The 14,662-nt window shown below is 42.2% G+C and overlaps 1 protein-coding gene across 1 annotated transcript in view; it reads right to left on the bottom strand.

The window, feature by feature from the left end:
• Nucleotides 1-3,966: 3,966 nt before the first annotated feature.
• SNX24 (sorting nexin 24) overlaps nt 3,967-14,662 on the bottom strand; it is a 91,303-nt gene continuing 80,607 nt past the window's right edge. Inside the window, exons 4-7 of the mRNA XM_005857135.2 lie at nt 11,599-11,693; nt 10,241-10,273; nt 9,645-9,709; nt 3,967-5,500 (exon numbers count right to left, since the gene is read on the bottom strand). Of these exons, the coding sequence (XP_005857197.1) occupies nt 5,433-5,500; nt 9,645-9,709; nt 10,241-10,273; nt 11,599-11,693 (261 nt within the window). The 3' untranslated portion in view covers nt 3,967-5,432. The remainder of the gene's footprint in view (nt 5,501-9,644; nt 9,710-10,240; nt 10,274-11,598; nt 11,694-14,662) is intronic.

Genomic DNA, 14,662 nt, shown 5'->3' on the forward strand with positions numbered 1-14,662 from the left:
TCCATGAGATGTTGAAAGGTGATGTGAGGAATCTGACACCATGCCTGATGAATAGCACTGTCCAGTTCTGTGAGATTTGATGGTTGTGGAACCAGCAGCTGCCTGACTCTCTTAACTTCGTCCCACAAATGCTCAATTGGATTGAGATCTGGTGATTGTGGGGGCCACCTAAGCAAGGTAAAGTCTCCCTCGTGTTCTTGAAACCACTCCTGCACAATACAAGCACCGTGGCATGGCGCATTGTCTTGTTGGAAGAAGCCATTTCCATTGGGATGCGCCATCAACATGATAGGATGAACTTGATCAGCAACGATACTTAGGTATGTTGTGCTATTCAGATGTTGTTCCACACAAATTAAAGGGCCCAAATCATGCCAGGAAAACATGCCCCAAACCATAACACTGCCCCCACCAGCTTGAAGGGTTGTACTCATGCATGTGGGGTGCATGCTTTCATGCTGTTTCCACCAAATTCTCACTTTGCCATCTGCATGATGCAACTGGAAACGTGACTCATCGGACCACATGACTTTTTTTTCAATGCTCGACTGTCCAATCCTTGTGTTCCTGTGCGAATTGGAGACATTTTATCTTGGTAACTGCAGACAGCAAAGGTGTTCGAACAGGCCTTCGGCTTCCATATCCCATACGATGCAGTGTACGGCTAATTTGCCCACAAACGTCAGGTGGTCATAATAATCTGGCCACTCAGTGTATACTCATAATGCAAATGCAACAACATGTAAATTGACAGAAGTCAAATCTGAATGGTGGGATTTAAAAAAAACTCTTACATTTATATTTTTTACTTTTTTCAGTCTTCCAATTTTTCTCTAGAGTGCATTTCTTTTGAATAATTATGAAAAGGAAACATTAAGCTTTTTTTAAGGTAACCAACTGGAAACAAATGACCTCTTAGATATATAAAGTGTCTTGAATCTCAAAGGTCAGAGATCACATAAGCAAGCCCCTGCTGCCCACCAGGCATAGGGGCATGTACTTGATACCATACTTGCCATCTAGCATTTTCATTCATATGAGCCTAATGACATCTCTCTGGCTACAAAGCAGAAAGTGGTTCATTTTCAAAGTGCTGAAATTCTGAGACCACTAGGTAGCAAACTGTCTGGCTGTCTGTTACACCAGAGGACCAATAAGCTCAGGACACACCCCCTGCTAGAAGCAGTTTATTTCTTGTACCCTGAAGGGCAGGCCTTATACCAATCAGCAAACTGAAGACAACAAACTATTCGTTTACCAAAGAATCGATGCTTTCCGCAAAAGCCTTTGAAGCAAGCAGGGCACTCTGTGCCAGTCGGGCTGTGAGAAGGACACATGGAGGAGCCAAGAACCTGTATGGAGTCAGAGGGAGAGTACCCTGGCCACCGCCACACCAAATGACGGCACTTTAGTCTTGAATCATTTTCATAAACAATTTAAAACATCTTGGTATCCTTAGCCATGAGCTGTTTTATTCTACATGTTAATTAGCAATTTTCTGGATCATTGAATAAGGACTTAGTAAGATTTATTCTTGGGTTGGATTAGTTAGGACACTTTCAAAATTATTGCCCACTCGGTTTCTGATGAATTCTTAGATTCTGAACAGAACTCACCAACCTCATTTGTTAGTTCAGCGGTTTTGAGTTACATAAAGACAAAAACATGGCAAGGGGTTTATAGCAGGAAAAGAATTTGTTTTTGTTTTTCAACATTCCTATAATTCAGACAGCTGAGGAAATCTTTGATCTGTAAGGCTTAGAAAGTCAAAGTCCCCTCAAGGCACTTTTTTCTTTCTTTCTTTCTTTTTTTTTAATGAAGAGACGGGAGAAACAGTATTTGTAATGGAAAATTTTGTTGCTGTTAAGGACATAATGGCTTCTACTTAGTTATAATTCATCTTGTGAATTTCAGATTTTGGCCAAGCGTTAAATCTTAGGTGCAATATAACATAACCTACTTGGAGATCGGCTTGTGTTCCTGATCATCTTAGAGCAGTGGTTCCCAACGTGGGGCACATGCCCCACAGGAGGGCAATTTGATTTTTAAGGGGGGCAATTGGAGAATGAGTTATTAAGTGAATTTTTTGCATTTCTTATGGTTCTAGGGTCCTCATATACAGTATATAAATATACATTGTGACATTTACGCATTTCAGTTCTCTAGTATGTTTTGAAACTTTATTTGGTATTTTTCATATCACTTCATATTATTATTAATTTTAACAATTTCTTAGTGATTTCTTCCTCAGTACTTCAACTGTCCTTTCGTTCGTTTTCTCTTTCGTGGATGCCATGTTCTTTGGAAGCTTGGTTATGGCCTTTTAGGCTTCCTCCACGTGAATAGGAGTTCATTGTTTGAATAATAAGAATTATATGTCACAGGGGAGGCATCAGGATTTTAGAGATGCTTAGGTGGGGTATGGTCCAAAAATGGTTGGGAACCACTGATCTAGAGCAATGGAAAACACAATGGCATTAATGCAGAATTAGTGACTAGTCACAGGAGTTCTGTCTGGGGGTGGGGGTGGGGGTGGAAGGGGTGGGGAAAAGGCTATCTGACAAATATTAAGAATCACAATAAAATGCATCATAAAACCCACAAATGGAGTTTTATTTTCATCCCTAGTTCCGTCAGAATGCTCAGAGTCACAAATTTGGAGAGTTTGGAGAGGGCTCAACATGCCCATATCCCTCCTGCTGCCTACTTCTGAAGTTTTATTAGGAGTCAGAAATTTTCACACCCATTCGGTTTTTCGGAGGGTGTGAAGGGCTTTCTCCCTGAAGCACACCAGGCCTTTATAAACAAGGTCAGGGTCACCATCTAGCCTGGCGGGTAAATACTATGTCCTCTCCTTTGGATGGATGTCTCCATTTGAAATCTTCAATATTTTCCCTCCAACTGGGACTTTAAAGACAAGTTTGCTTCCTGGGCCTCTTGAGTTGCTGCAGAGACCAGAAAGTTCCAACTCCTTCTCAGACTCCCTTGACGCTGGGGATCAAGAATAAGGTTCTGACAATTGGATGGACTTCTGTGGGATGTGGAGTGGAAGATAGAAGTGGGTGAACACCGTCTTCCTGCTGCTTGGGCTATGGCTGCTGGAAGCAAGGCCATGGGTGTTGAGGCCATTGTGGAGCAGGTGGTGGCAGCTGGACCCCTTGTTCCAGTGCCCAGTCACTAGCTCCCAGGGCACCGCTATGAGGCAGTTATGGCTCTAACAGTGACTTCCTGACCCGACATGCTGATGCTTGGATCAAAGCTACAGTGGTGGTTTTTACCTCAATGGCTCCAGTAGCAGCCTCCTGCCTCCCTGAACTCCTGCTTAAGGCAGAAGTTGTAGCTCCCCTGGCATGTGGGTACTGGAGCTTGCTGGAATGTTCTGGAATTTGTTGCTGGAGACCCAGCAGGAGTTCACCCTCCTCATTCTTTCAAAGATTCTATAAGTATTCAGTTCCTTATTATTTCATTCTGTTTAAAATACCTACTGTGGTTTCTATTTCCTGCAATGGAATTGAAGTGGAATATTAAATTACATATCAAACATTTACATAAAATAAAAAATGAAAGTCATCACTAAGAAAAAGGACACGGACATTAGTGCAGTGAAGGCCTGGGGAGGGGGCGGGAGCAGGGTGAAGGGGAGTCAATGTGGGGGGGGGATATCTGCAATACTTTCAACAATAAAGATAAATTAAAAATAATAAAATATTAATTCTCAAAAAATATTTCTTGAGTAGTGTGCCACCAAAGATGCTCGGTATTTATTTTTCTTAAATTATCACTATCTTGGTAAATCACAACTACTTAATGAGTACCTTCTGGCTTAATGGATGAGGTAATTAACGCTTACCTTGTCATTTTAGACATAAATATCTATGTGAATCCATGAGAAGTTGTGTGTGTATGTAAAGAGACAAGACACAATTTGTATTTCCAACAAAACCTTAGGAGCAGAAGACAACTTCAAATATTTCTTGTTCTTTGTTTTTATTTAACTCAAAATAGCTAATAACAAAAACATTAAAAAAATATCTCCAACACTTGACTATTCAGTTATTTTTGGTTGATGACATTGAGTAGTTCTTGCTTGTTCCTAATATGTGGGACCATATCTACCATAAACATATCTCTAAAAAGTTTGCATCAGGATTAAAACTTATATATTTCTATCTTAATCAAATAACATGATTCAGTAATTAGTTTTGAATCTAAATATTCTTCTCTCCCATACAGAAGCTTATTAAAATTAATAGTCGTAAATAATTTAGCTATTAATTAGTTTTCAATGAAATGCCCAAATAATAGCACATACATACAGGTTGCACATATGCTTATATCCTTTACTACTCAAATTATGAATGTCTGTAAGGTATACAGTGGAATCCTATCATAAACACATTTAACTTACATTAATTCAAGATATGAGGTCAGTGAAAAGGAAACAGTAAGAAAAATAACAGTAAATCCCATGGCAATACCACCTATTCAACGAATGGACGCCCTTGAGTAAACCAAGGTGAGTGCTGCCAATGCAGAGTGTCCCCTCAGCCAGGGTCAGTGCCCATGCTGTCTCAGGGGACAAGCATCTTGCAGGGGTAAGTGTGACCCTAGTGTTTAAAGGTATGTGTAGCCCCCAAACAAACACCAACCATTTCAATTGGTCTTCAGTGGAAGAAACAGTCCTTTCTCCCAACACTGGAGGAAAAAATGGTCATTGTAGATGTGAACAGATTTCCAACATGATGCCTGCCCAAAGGGCTTTCAAGGATATGCTTGATACTCCATTTTTTTCTCATGTACTGACATTAGATGCTAACCCCTGGATATGACTCAACTCCACTGTCATGTCAATTAAAAACGCCGTGATTTAAAACGTGCCCGAATACTGTCAGCAGCATTTAATTTCCAGTTTAGCGCCTTCCTCACAGTCAGCAGTGTGCGTTTCTGTGATACCCTCCTGGTGCCCGCACTATGAATGTATCTATGCCTGGCCGAGGAAACCTCAGGATGAAAACATTAGTGTGTCACAAAATCTGAACCAGAAAGTACCGGAGTTGTTCAGCCTCAGTGTGATTCAGGATAAGATTTTCAATTAGCAGACGGTACGAGTGAGGCCGAGAGTCACTAGGCTTTGTCGCACTGGGTGCTCCCGGGGATCTTCCCGAGCCTCCTGCTCATGAGTTTCTAAATTGGCAGCTACGTTCTAGCCTTGAACAGTTGGCCTTGACCTCAGCACAGCCCTGGTTCAGTTTCTATTTTTAAAAGCACCATTCTAATGGAAATGTCCCTGCCCTGAGTGAAGCTGGGCCTGTGAATTTCACCACTAGCTAGAGCTGCTATGTCATAGAGTTTAGGTTAATTTGGTAGATGATCGATTTCCTTGACTACAATGTTGAAACGGGCTTTCAGCTTCTTCCGGCCCCGCAGGCTTTCTACCTGGGCTGCAGGTGAGGGTAGAAGATCCCGTGGAGAACGCCTTCAATAACCACATTAGGGAAATCTGCAAAACAGAAGGAAAACTGCTTTTCTTATGTGTGCCTGTAAAACACCATCGCATTTTGCAGAAGTTAACAAGGGAAGGCCCACCGTGACTTGGGAATCTGCAGGCCGTGCAGTTTGGTTTCCAACGTGCTATCCGTCATGCGGCTTCGGCCTGGCGCCGCTTCAGTGTAGCACCCGGCGCTGCAGGGATGCGCGGCCAGATTTGTAGCTTATTGATTTAAGGGATGTTCTAACGGTTAATGCTGCTGGGCCCCAGCTCTTTATCTGAATGTTTTCTCCCAAGGAAGATGGATTACACTGGCAATTCAATTTCTAACAAAATCTCAATATACTTGAAGGAATTCCAAGATTTCTACTGGGAATACTTCGCTGCAGTTTTTCCACCGTGGTTTACAGCGGCTAGCTAGTTCAAGCAGTCCTCAGTATGCTTGTTCTGTGTGCTAGCTTTTAGAGAGCAGGAAGAGGGGGGCCTGTTGTCCAAATTTAAGGGCAAATTTCCGACAAAAGCCATCCTGTCAAACTTGAAAAATTGGCTGCATTTTTATAGGAGATACACAGGAAACCCAGAGCTGCATGGTGCGTTGTACCATGTTGCAGTTATCAGGGTGGGTAACATATGAGCGCATCACTTGAACAGGGGAACCAATCTATCACACGGCTCAGAGTCTGTTTTCTGAACTTCAATCTGCACAGCAGTGTATCCGGGATTTATGCTGAAGCCAACCACTTGAAATAAGTACAGTTACAAGGAAATTAAGTGGTCCAATACTTGAAGACAAAAAAAATAATGCCTTCATGTATGAATCCAACGTGAGACCACTTAGGAGGTCAGCCCTCCTAGGGGAGGGCAGCGAGGCTCCTGGAGGAGAGGGCTAGGAAGAGGGAGCCAAGCAGGTGGAAAGTCTGTGCGGAAGGGACAAAGGCCTAGGGAAGCGCAGGGCAGCAGGAGGAGCGGTGAGGAGGCCTGAGGACCCGAGGGCGGGGCTGGGGAGGCAATTCAAGAATAGGCTGGAATTCAGGCTTTATCTGAAAAGCAACGAGAAGCTATCCAAGGACTTTAAGCAGAGTGAGCCACAACTGAATCATGTTTTGAAAAGATGAATCTGGCTGCCACTCAGAGACCGGCTTGGAGCAAGTTGAAAGTGGCGATGGATTTGATATGGCTGGTGAGGGATTTCACTATAGTAGGTTGCTGTAAAAACTGATGAGTGAAACGAGGTGCTGGGACCTGAGCTTGGCACACAGTTAGTACCAGTTTCACTACAATGTACCGAGCACTGGCTAATTACTTGGAATATAAGTAAATAGCAGTCCGCACCCATGCCAATGGAATCCCTGAGGGGAAGGAGTGGCACAGTTGAGGCTAACTCCTCAAGACGTCCAGTGTGGCTGGAGTAGAGGGTGTGTGGGGAATGTGAGCCAGGGCCAGACCACAGAGGGCCCTGTAACCACGGTGAGAGTGTGGAGCTCATGGAGAGGGTTGGGGTGGAAATAAGTAGGGTGACTCAGCTGTCTACACAAGGTAATCAAGACCACAAACAAGGAGATTATTTAAAAGAATGTGTCATGAGATGAGGGAAGGGTCTATGACAGCTTTCAGGTGAAACGTGGGAAAGCCCAGGGAAGGTGATGTTTGAAGGAGGAGAAAGGGCTAAAGCTGACAAGAGGTCAAGTAAGAGGAGACTGAATAATGTCCAGAGGGCCCAGTCGGGGTGGCTCAGTGGTTGAGTGTCGACCTATGAACCAGGATGGTTCGATTTGTGGTCAGGGCACATGCCCAGGTTGTGGGCTTGATCCCCAGTGTTGGGCGTGCAGGAGGCAACCGATCAACGATTCTCTCTCATCATTGATGTTTCTATCTCTCTCTCCCTCTCTCTTCCTCTCTGAAATCAATAAAAATATATTTTTAAAAAAGAAGAGAAAATGTCCACAGAGCTTAGCCACACTGCAGTCACTGGGAACCTCGGCAAGAATTGTTTTAAATTTCCCAGAAAAATAGAAACAAAGGCTGAAAACATATGCTACAAGAATAACATTTGATTATTAGCATTTTATAAGAGGATAATGTTAAATTGTTAGAACTTAAGGACAGACCCTCCTCTAATTTTGTGAGGGTCGGTATATCTGTTAAGGAATGTCCACATTCGTATCTATATCCTCTGGAAGAGTAACCTTAACATTAATGTGATGCAAGCACAATTTATCTTTAAATGAAATGCTAAAGATTGGCAAGACGATCTTTAGTATAACATTTTTAGGAGAGCAGGAATCTGATTTGTGAAATTGGATTGGCCAACATTCCACGAAAATAGGTCTCACTCGACGAACGCTTTACCAAAAAATTGCCAGACTGGGGCAGGAAAACAAGAGCATTGTGGCCAGCATCCCTTACCAGCTCATTGTTTACTCCAGACCCGGTCCCATTCTGCCCACCAAACCTGTGGACTTTACTTATTCTCAAACAAGAATCCCCTTTCTGTGCAAGTCATTCAGCCCCACCAACATTCTAGCAATGACACAACCTTCTTACTCTTTCTAACTCCAGACATTTGCCCCCTGATGTCCTTTCCCAGAAAGTTCCTCCCATTCTTTATTGTTAAGCCAGGTGCATAGCGCATGGTGTTTAATAAGCTAGTGAATTGGATTTAGGGGTCATAAAATATCTACCCTCTTCCATAAAACATCCTGGCTATTCTAGTGCACTTTGTACACTTCCACAGGAATTCCAATCAAATGCATAAAATATCTGAGTATAAACAATACCTGCAAAAAGTACTTGTGGAACCATTTTCAAAAGATAATAATAAGAAAAAAAAATATATATATATGCCTAAGTGACCATTCAACCGTTAGACTGGTAGCTATGACGCACACTGACCACCAGGGGGCAGGCGCTCTGACCGGTAGGTTAGCTTGCTGCTGAGGTCCGGCCAATCTGGACTGGGCGAGACTGGCCAGACACACCCTGGAGCCCTCCCGCAGTCCCTCCCTGGGCCCCCGATCATGCACTGGTGGGGTCCCTTGGCCTGGCCTGCGCCCTTTTGCAATCCAGGACCCCTCGGGGGTGTCGGAGAGCCGCAGGTCAGGCCGACGGACCCCACTGGTGCACGAATCTGTGCACGGGGCCTCTAGTACTTAATAAAACATTGCCCATTTGAATCTAGACAAGGTTACATTATGAATATTTGTTAAATATAACATTTTGTTAATATACTTCAACTGCTATAATATGTGTATTTGTTAAACATGGAAAGCAAATGCTGAAGAAAGGCAATTACTGCTATGAGACCATATTCTTACACAGCAAAGGCGGCTCTCTCTTGTCAGGGTGCTAGGAATGGTCCCTTGACACAGCAGGGCTGCATCCTGGCCAGCCTTCTTTAAACGACAGCTAAGTGGGCGGTCTGAGTACACGCTCCCCTGCTACACAGAACAGTCCCCTCTCTCTCGCTTAGGATACGATTTTACTGTCATAACATAGGAATGGTTTCAATAGATAATTTATCTATTGCTGTTTGGTTATTCTCAGAAACAAAGGCTGAAAACTCACTGTATGCAAAGAACACAGAGGGAGAACTTAGGCAACAAGGGGTTCGCCCATCAGCCATGTGAGACTAGGCAAGGTGGTGCCTCCCTGAGCCCTGATTGTCTCATTAGCCAATGATGACACCTGCCTGCCTTTTCCATAAGGTTGTTCAGGAAATGAAATAACGTCTGAGGATGTACTCATGAAGAGGTGCACAACGAAACGCTTTGAGAGGGACCGAGAAATGTAAATTTCTTGGCACAAAGAAAGGGCTCAGGCTAAAATATTGGTTACAATTATACTTAAATTATTCATTATATTTAAATATACAGCTTTAAGAGATATATATTCAGCCATTAAAGGCAGCAAATACCTTTCTCCCTTATTCCTCTAATTCAAAATGGCCTGGTAAGAGAGAAAGACAAATTATATTTCCTCCTGAAAGGCTTGCCCCAATTAAAATTCTGAATGTCTCTTACACCAAGAGCACTGGTTTATTGGCAGATTATTAAGCCCCGGACCAATGTCACTCCCTTAGACCTGTATTAAAAACGTGGTTTATGTGGTGCAGGGTCAGATCAGTAAAGAGCTGTTAGCAGATGACAGGTTTGATTACCGCTGGCTGCAGGCAAGACGTATGGATCCCGGAGGAACAGCAGCACCGGCTGGTGGGACAGTTTGCTGGAAAGGTCAAGAACAGGCATGTCAGCATCAGGGGACGACGGTAAACAGAAAACACTACAAACTAGCTTTGAGGGGATCAAACTGCTGTGCCGGGACGTCTCAAGGTTTATGTATCTAACAGTGCGGGCGAGCAACAGCCAGCAGAGGTAGAGGGAACAGATCCGTGTGGCGCGCTTCTTCCCAACATTTCTTTGTGGAATTTGAAGCAGATAGACAACCCAGACAATAAATCATTGCTGAGAAGCATGTTTTTTTTTTTTTAAATCTTGTACGTATGATTATTGATAAGAATAGCATTCTTATTATTTGCATGAAACAACGTAGGGCTCTGATTCCGTCACTCCCAGATGTCACTTCTGGACCTTCCTAGCAAATATTTATCATCTCAAAATCAATTTCCGAACAAAGGTTTTCAAGAAAATTATGACTTGAAACACTTATACCATGGTAACTAGACATTTAACAAAACCACAGTCCCTTTCTGGATTTATACTATATAACTCCTAATTGACTACTATTAGTTCTTACCTTGACTCTTCAGATTCTGTCTCCTCAAAAGACCTAAACATTTTTTTTTAAAGAAAAGAAAAAGACCATATAAGTCAGGTCAGTGTTGATGCCAACAAAGGGGAAAAAAAAAAAACAGTCAGTATTCCTAAAGCTCCAAGTCAGGAGGCATTTTGAGAAAAGAGTCAGGTGTTTTCATGAAGTCACCTCATGGCTGATACGTCATTCTAAGGAATCTCAAGACTGCAATATTCAATTTTCCTGAAGATCACTTAACAATCCTATGGTTCTACTTCTGGATTTATGTAATGGAGAAAAGATTTCGCTCATTCCCAACATCTCCTCTTAAAAATATACAACCGCATATGAACCCCAAACCTGAGTAAGCGCATGCAAGTTGGAGCAGGATACGCTGACAAGGCCTCCTGTTTGGTGAGCAGGGGGAATAACTGAGTGGAAAGTGGCCCTGAGTAAACACTGCCGGCAAGGGAGCTTGGATGGGTATCTGGCTTAATAGGATTTAGGGTGTGGTTAACAGGAATGTCTTGTAGGTAGTGTGGGTCCTTCAGGCAGGTCTGGAGGCAGCGAGAAAATGGATAAAGCCATCTTTCCTCTTGGAGTTTCAGAGTCTGAGGTGATGTGTTTCTTTGTAAATGGGTTTAATACATCAGGGATGTTGCGGACGACCTTCGGTGACCAGCTCAACACAGGTGCCCATCAAGTTAGGCTCCCAGAGCTGGGCAAGTAGCTTAATTTCAAGTTAATTCTTCAGAAGAACTCTTCCCAGTGGCTGATGATATCAAATGCCTGGTTCCTTGGTAGATGGGGTCAGGGTCTACAGCCCCACTTGGAAGTTCCCGAGGGAGAGGCAAGAGAGTGGGGAAAGACAGCTGGAAGGCCCAGGCTCTGTCAGCTTTCGGGAGAGAGATCTCAGGAAGCCACCTAGTCCCTGGGTTTCAATTTGCTCAACTCTTAAATACAGGGAGTTGTGTAAATTGATCTTTAAGGTCATTTATAACTTTGAAATAATATATGTGCCAAGAGGATATAGACTTTGCTCAAGTGTGCACAAATAAACATATTAGTCCCTAAATAGAATATCTAGATTCACAATTTCCATCATGGACCACCGCTCCATGTAGTAGCATAATTTAAAAAGTCAGTTCCTTAAATCTAAACCTGAGTTACTGAGCACTGGTCATTGGCCACACTCTGGGGAAGAAGGCTCAGGAGAAATTCCTTTGATTATAAGCAGGGGGCGAGCGAGAGTGCTGCCACAGGCTGCCCCTTCTGGCACCTTTGTGGGATATTTGTTAGGCCAATAAGTGATTGACGACTAACATAAAATACATGTCCAATAAGTAAACAGCAATGCTTACCCACAACTCTCTGCCTTTGGTAGAGATGGCAAGTGCCGTATGTTTAGGAAATCAAGAAACAGTTTGGGAAGTTCTTCATTTTCTAAAATGACAGCCTGTGAAAGCAGAACACAGATTTAGAAAGTAAAGTTTGCTAGGCAATCAATCAAATAAACTATTTCAAAAAGTCATAACCATCCATCAAAGTTCTTACCAGCATCATTCCTCACCATCAATAGGAGGTGTGGTCCCCCAAGAATTTCACCTGACACGAATTCAGACCCACACACGTGCTATTCAGTGTCAGCACATGCTCCTTTTTACCTATTCGTTCACCCAAACAGCATTTACAGAGCATCTACTATTCAGATGCTAAGAGGGCAACACAGTGGGACACCAGGTAGACACAGTTCCTGCCTTCGAGGGGATTCTAATCCAGAGTGAGCATTTCAAAAACCTAGGAACATAACAATACTGCCACAATATGTACATCAGACTTTCCTTCCCGAGTGAAAAGGTGGTCTGGGGTGTGTGTGCGCGTGCACGTGCTCATCTGTTTAGGAAATACTAGACATGGCTTTTTTTTTTTTTTTAACAGCTATCACCTGTTTCAGCAATAGGATCAACTGACATTTATTGCTATTTGGACAGCTCCACTTAAAGTATAACAACTTTACCACTAAGTGTAAATCAGCGTATATGCTGAAAAAATACACAAAGTTGTTCCATTTATAGAGCTCTGCTAAAGAGCTGGCATAATGGCATAACCATGTCTCTTCTCAGGTACCCAAATTATGCAATTTCAAGGAGAAATTTAGTGGACAGCTGTAAAGTACATTTTCATACATATCTATTTTTAAGAGTCGGCCAGAGCGTGCCAACTGACTGCACATTTGCCGCTCCCTCCTTTTTGCAAAGATCATGGAAAAAGCATCAATGAATGAAATTAACCTCTGAAATTAATATAACTATTCTCAAGGGTCATTTTCATAATTTGCCAAGGGTCATTTTCACAATGTACCATGGCTGTTCTTCCCCCAACAAGCACATGTTGTTTAAAGAACAATGAGAATAATGGTGAAATATCACTCACACAGCTAATCAGGAACAGCTCTGCAGGGTGGTGCATACGGTACATAACAAATGACAAAAGGAAGGTCGAATTATGTGTGTCTTGTATGTGCATAATTCCATGTATTTTTTTTTGCCATAATTTACACACTGAGCTACCCCATTTCGTACAGTTCTGGAATACTGTTACCCAGTTCAGGACATATGAATGGAGTGAGCGACTACGCAGGTCGCCCATCCTAGTGGTCTGACCTCTGTATCACACTAGTGCTCAACCCGAAAGGGGTCATCTCGAGAGCCAGTCCTGTCTGAGGCTGTTACAGGTCCTTACACAGCCCATTCTGCCCACTGAAGCTTAAGGAATAAACAAGAGGCAAAAAAAAAAAGTACTTGGCGGTTACACTTTATTAAATAAACAAATAGCATCTATTCTATTAGGCACTGGGATATGGTAGTGAGTACAATGGTCCAGTAGAGTATGGGCTAGTAGAGAAAATTGGTGACAAACAAGTAGACAACACACATAACCTAAACTTCCTTAGAATATAGTGATATGGAATTGAAAAACTCTGCCACTCTCCAAATGTTTTCCCATCCACCCATCCACCTGCCCACCCACCCGTCCATCCATTCACCCACCCATCCTTCCATCTATCTAAATGTTTACTCTTTTCTTTATTATAAAAGTAGAAAAATGAAACATTCATAAAATAGAGAAAAAATATTCCTCTATCCAGAGGCATACTTTCATTACTATTTCAGTTAATTTTCTTCAAATCATATGACCTTCATCTGAACTTTTATCTACCTGAGGAAATTTTGGGGTATTCAAAAGGTCATGATTTCAGTGCCCAGAACTCTAGGTTCCAGGCACCATCATACAAATGAAGCTTCAAGGCATTTTTGCCATAACATGAGTTGCAGTGATTATCTACTTGTTTCTAGATATCAGGTTAAGAGAATACCATAATCTGTATTTGAATAAAAAAGCTTAATGTTGTAACAAATAAAACCCAAGCAATAGTTTTAATTATGTGTACAAGTGGTAGCTTTCAGATTAAAAAAATGGGGGGGGGGCCTGTAACATTCTTATCTCCACCCCCACCTTTTAAAATAAATTAGATCGATAACAAGTGTGGGACACTTTTAATGACCTGAACTACTTAATTTCCAGGATCTTTAGACATGTCATCCATCACCGCAGTATGGAGGAAGACATCTCTTGAGTGTTCAGGGGGTTACTTTGGATTTATTAATGCAAGATTTAGGGAATTTTAACAAGGTGAATTGTTTATTTGCTTTGACAGATTGGCTTACAATGCACTGGCTACATCTCCAGCATGATCATTAATGACAAAAGACAGGCAAAAAGCTGTTTACACTGCAACACCAGGACGGGAATGAATCCTGCTCAGCCTTCCCAAACAGAGAATTCCAAACAGATGATGGCATTTTCTTTAGGTAATACATACTGGTTTTTAAAAAAAAGGAATATAGAAACCTCCAGAAATTTGTGAGCATTTCTGCTGAATGTTCACTTGATATGCTCATATGATATTTTCCACAAAGCAATTGCCAGTATGGATTTTAGGATTTACAGTTATCAACAAAGTGGCATTGAGGAGTTAGTTAAGCACTCAGTTACATGATAGAGTATTTCTTAAATTCTGCTAAGAAGGTTTGTAAGAAAATAATCCTTAAGTCCAAGCATAGATAGAGTATAATATAGGAGAATGTACCTAATTTAATACGATATATGTAAGTGAATAACTGTCATGAATTGGTGGAGAGATGCAAAAGAGGTTCAACAAAATCTTTTGGTTCGTAAACACAAGATCGCATCCCATGAGAGACCCAACAGTGAAGTGGGGGCTCACACTGTCCATTTATATCTTCAGTTTCTTCAAAAGCTTTTGCTCAAGGAGAACCACTCCTTCTAAAAGCTGCATCCCGGGGCCATCCCATATGCTTGGGACCACAGTCTGGGCTAAATCACCCAATTTTATTCAGTAGA

Source organism: Myotis brandtii, unplaced genomic scaffold, assembly GCF_000412655.1.
Source record: "Myotis brandtii unplaced genomic scaffold, ASM41265v1 scaffold1076, whole genome shotgun sequence".
Lineage (NCBI taxonomy): Eukaryota > Metazoa > Chordata > Mammalia > Chiroptera > Vespertilionidae > Myotis > Myotis brandtii.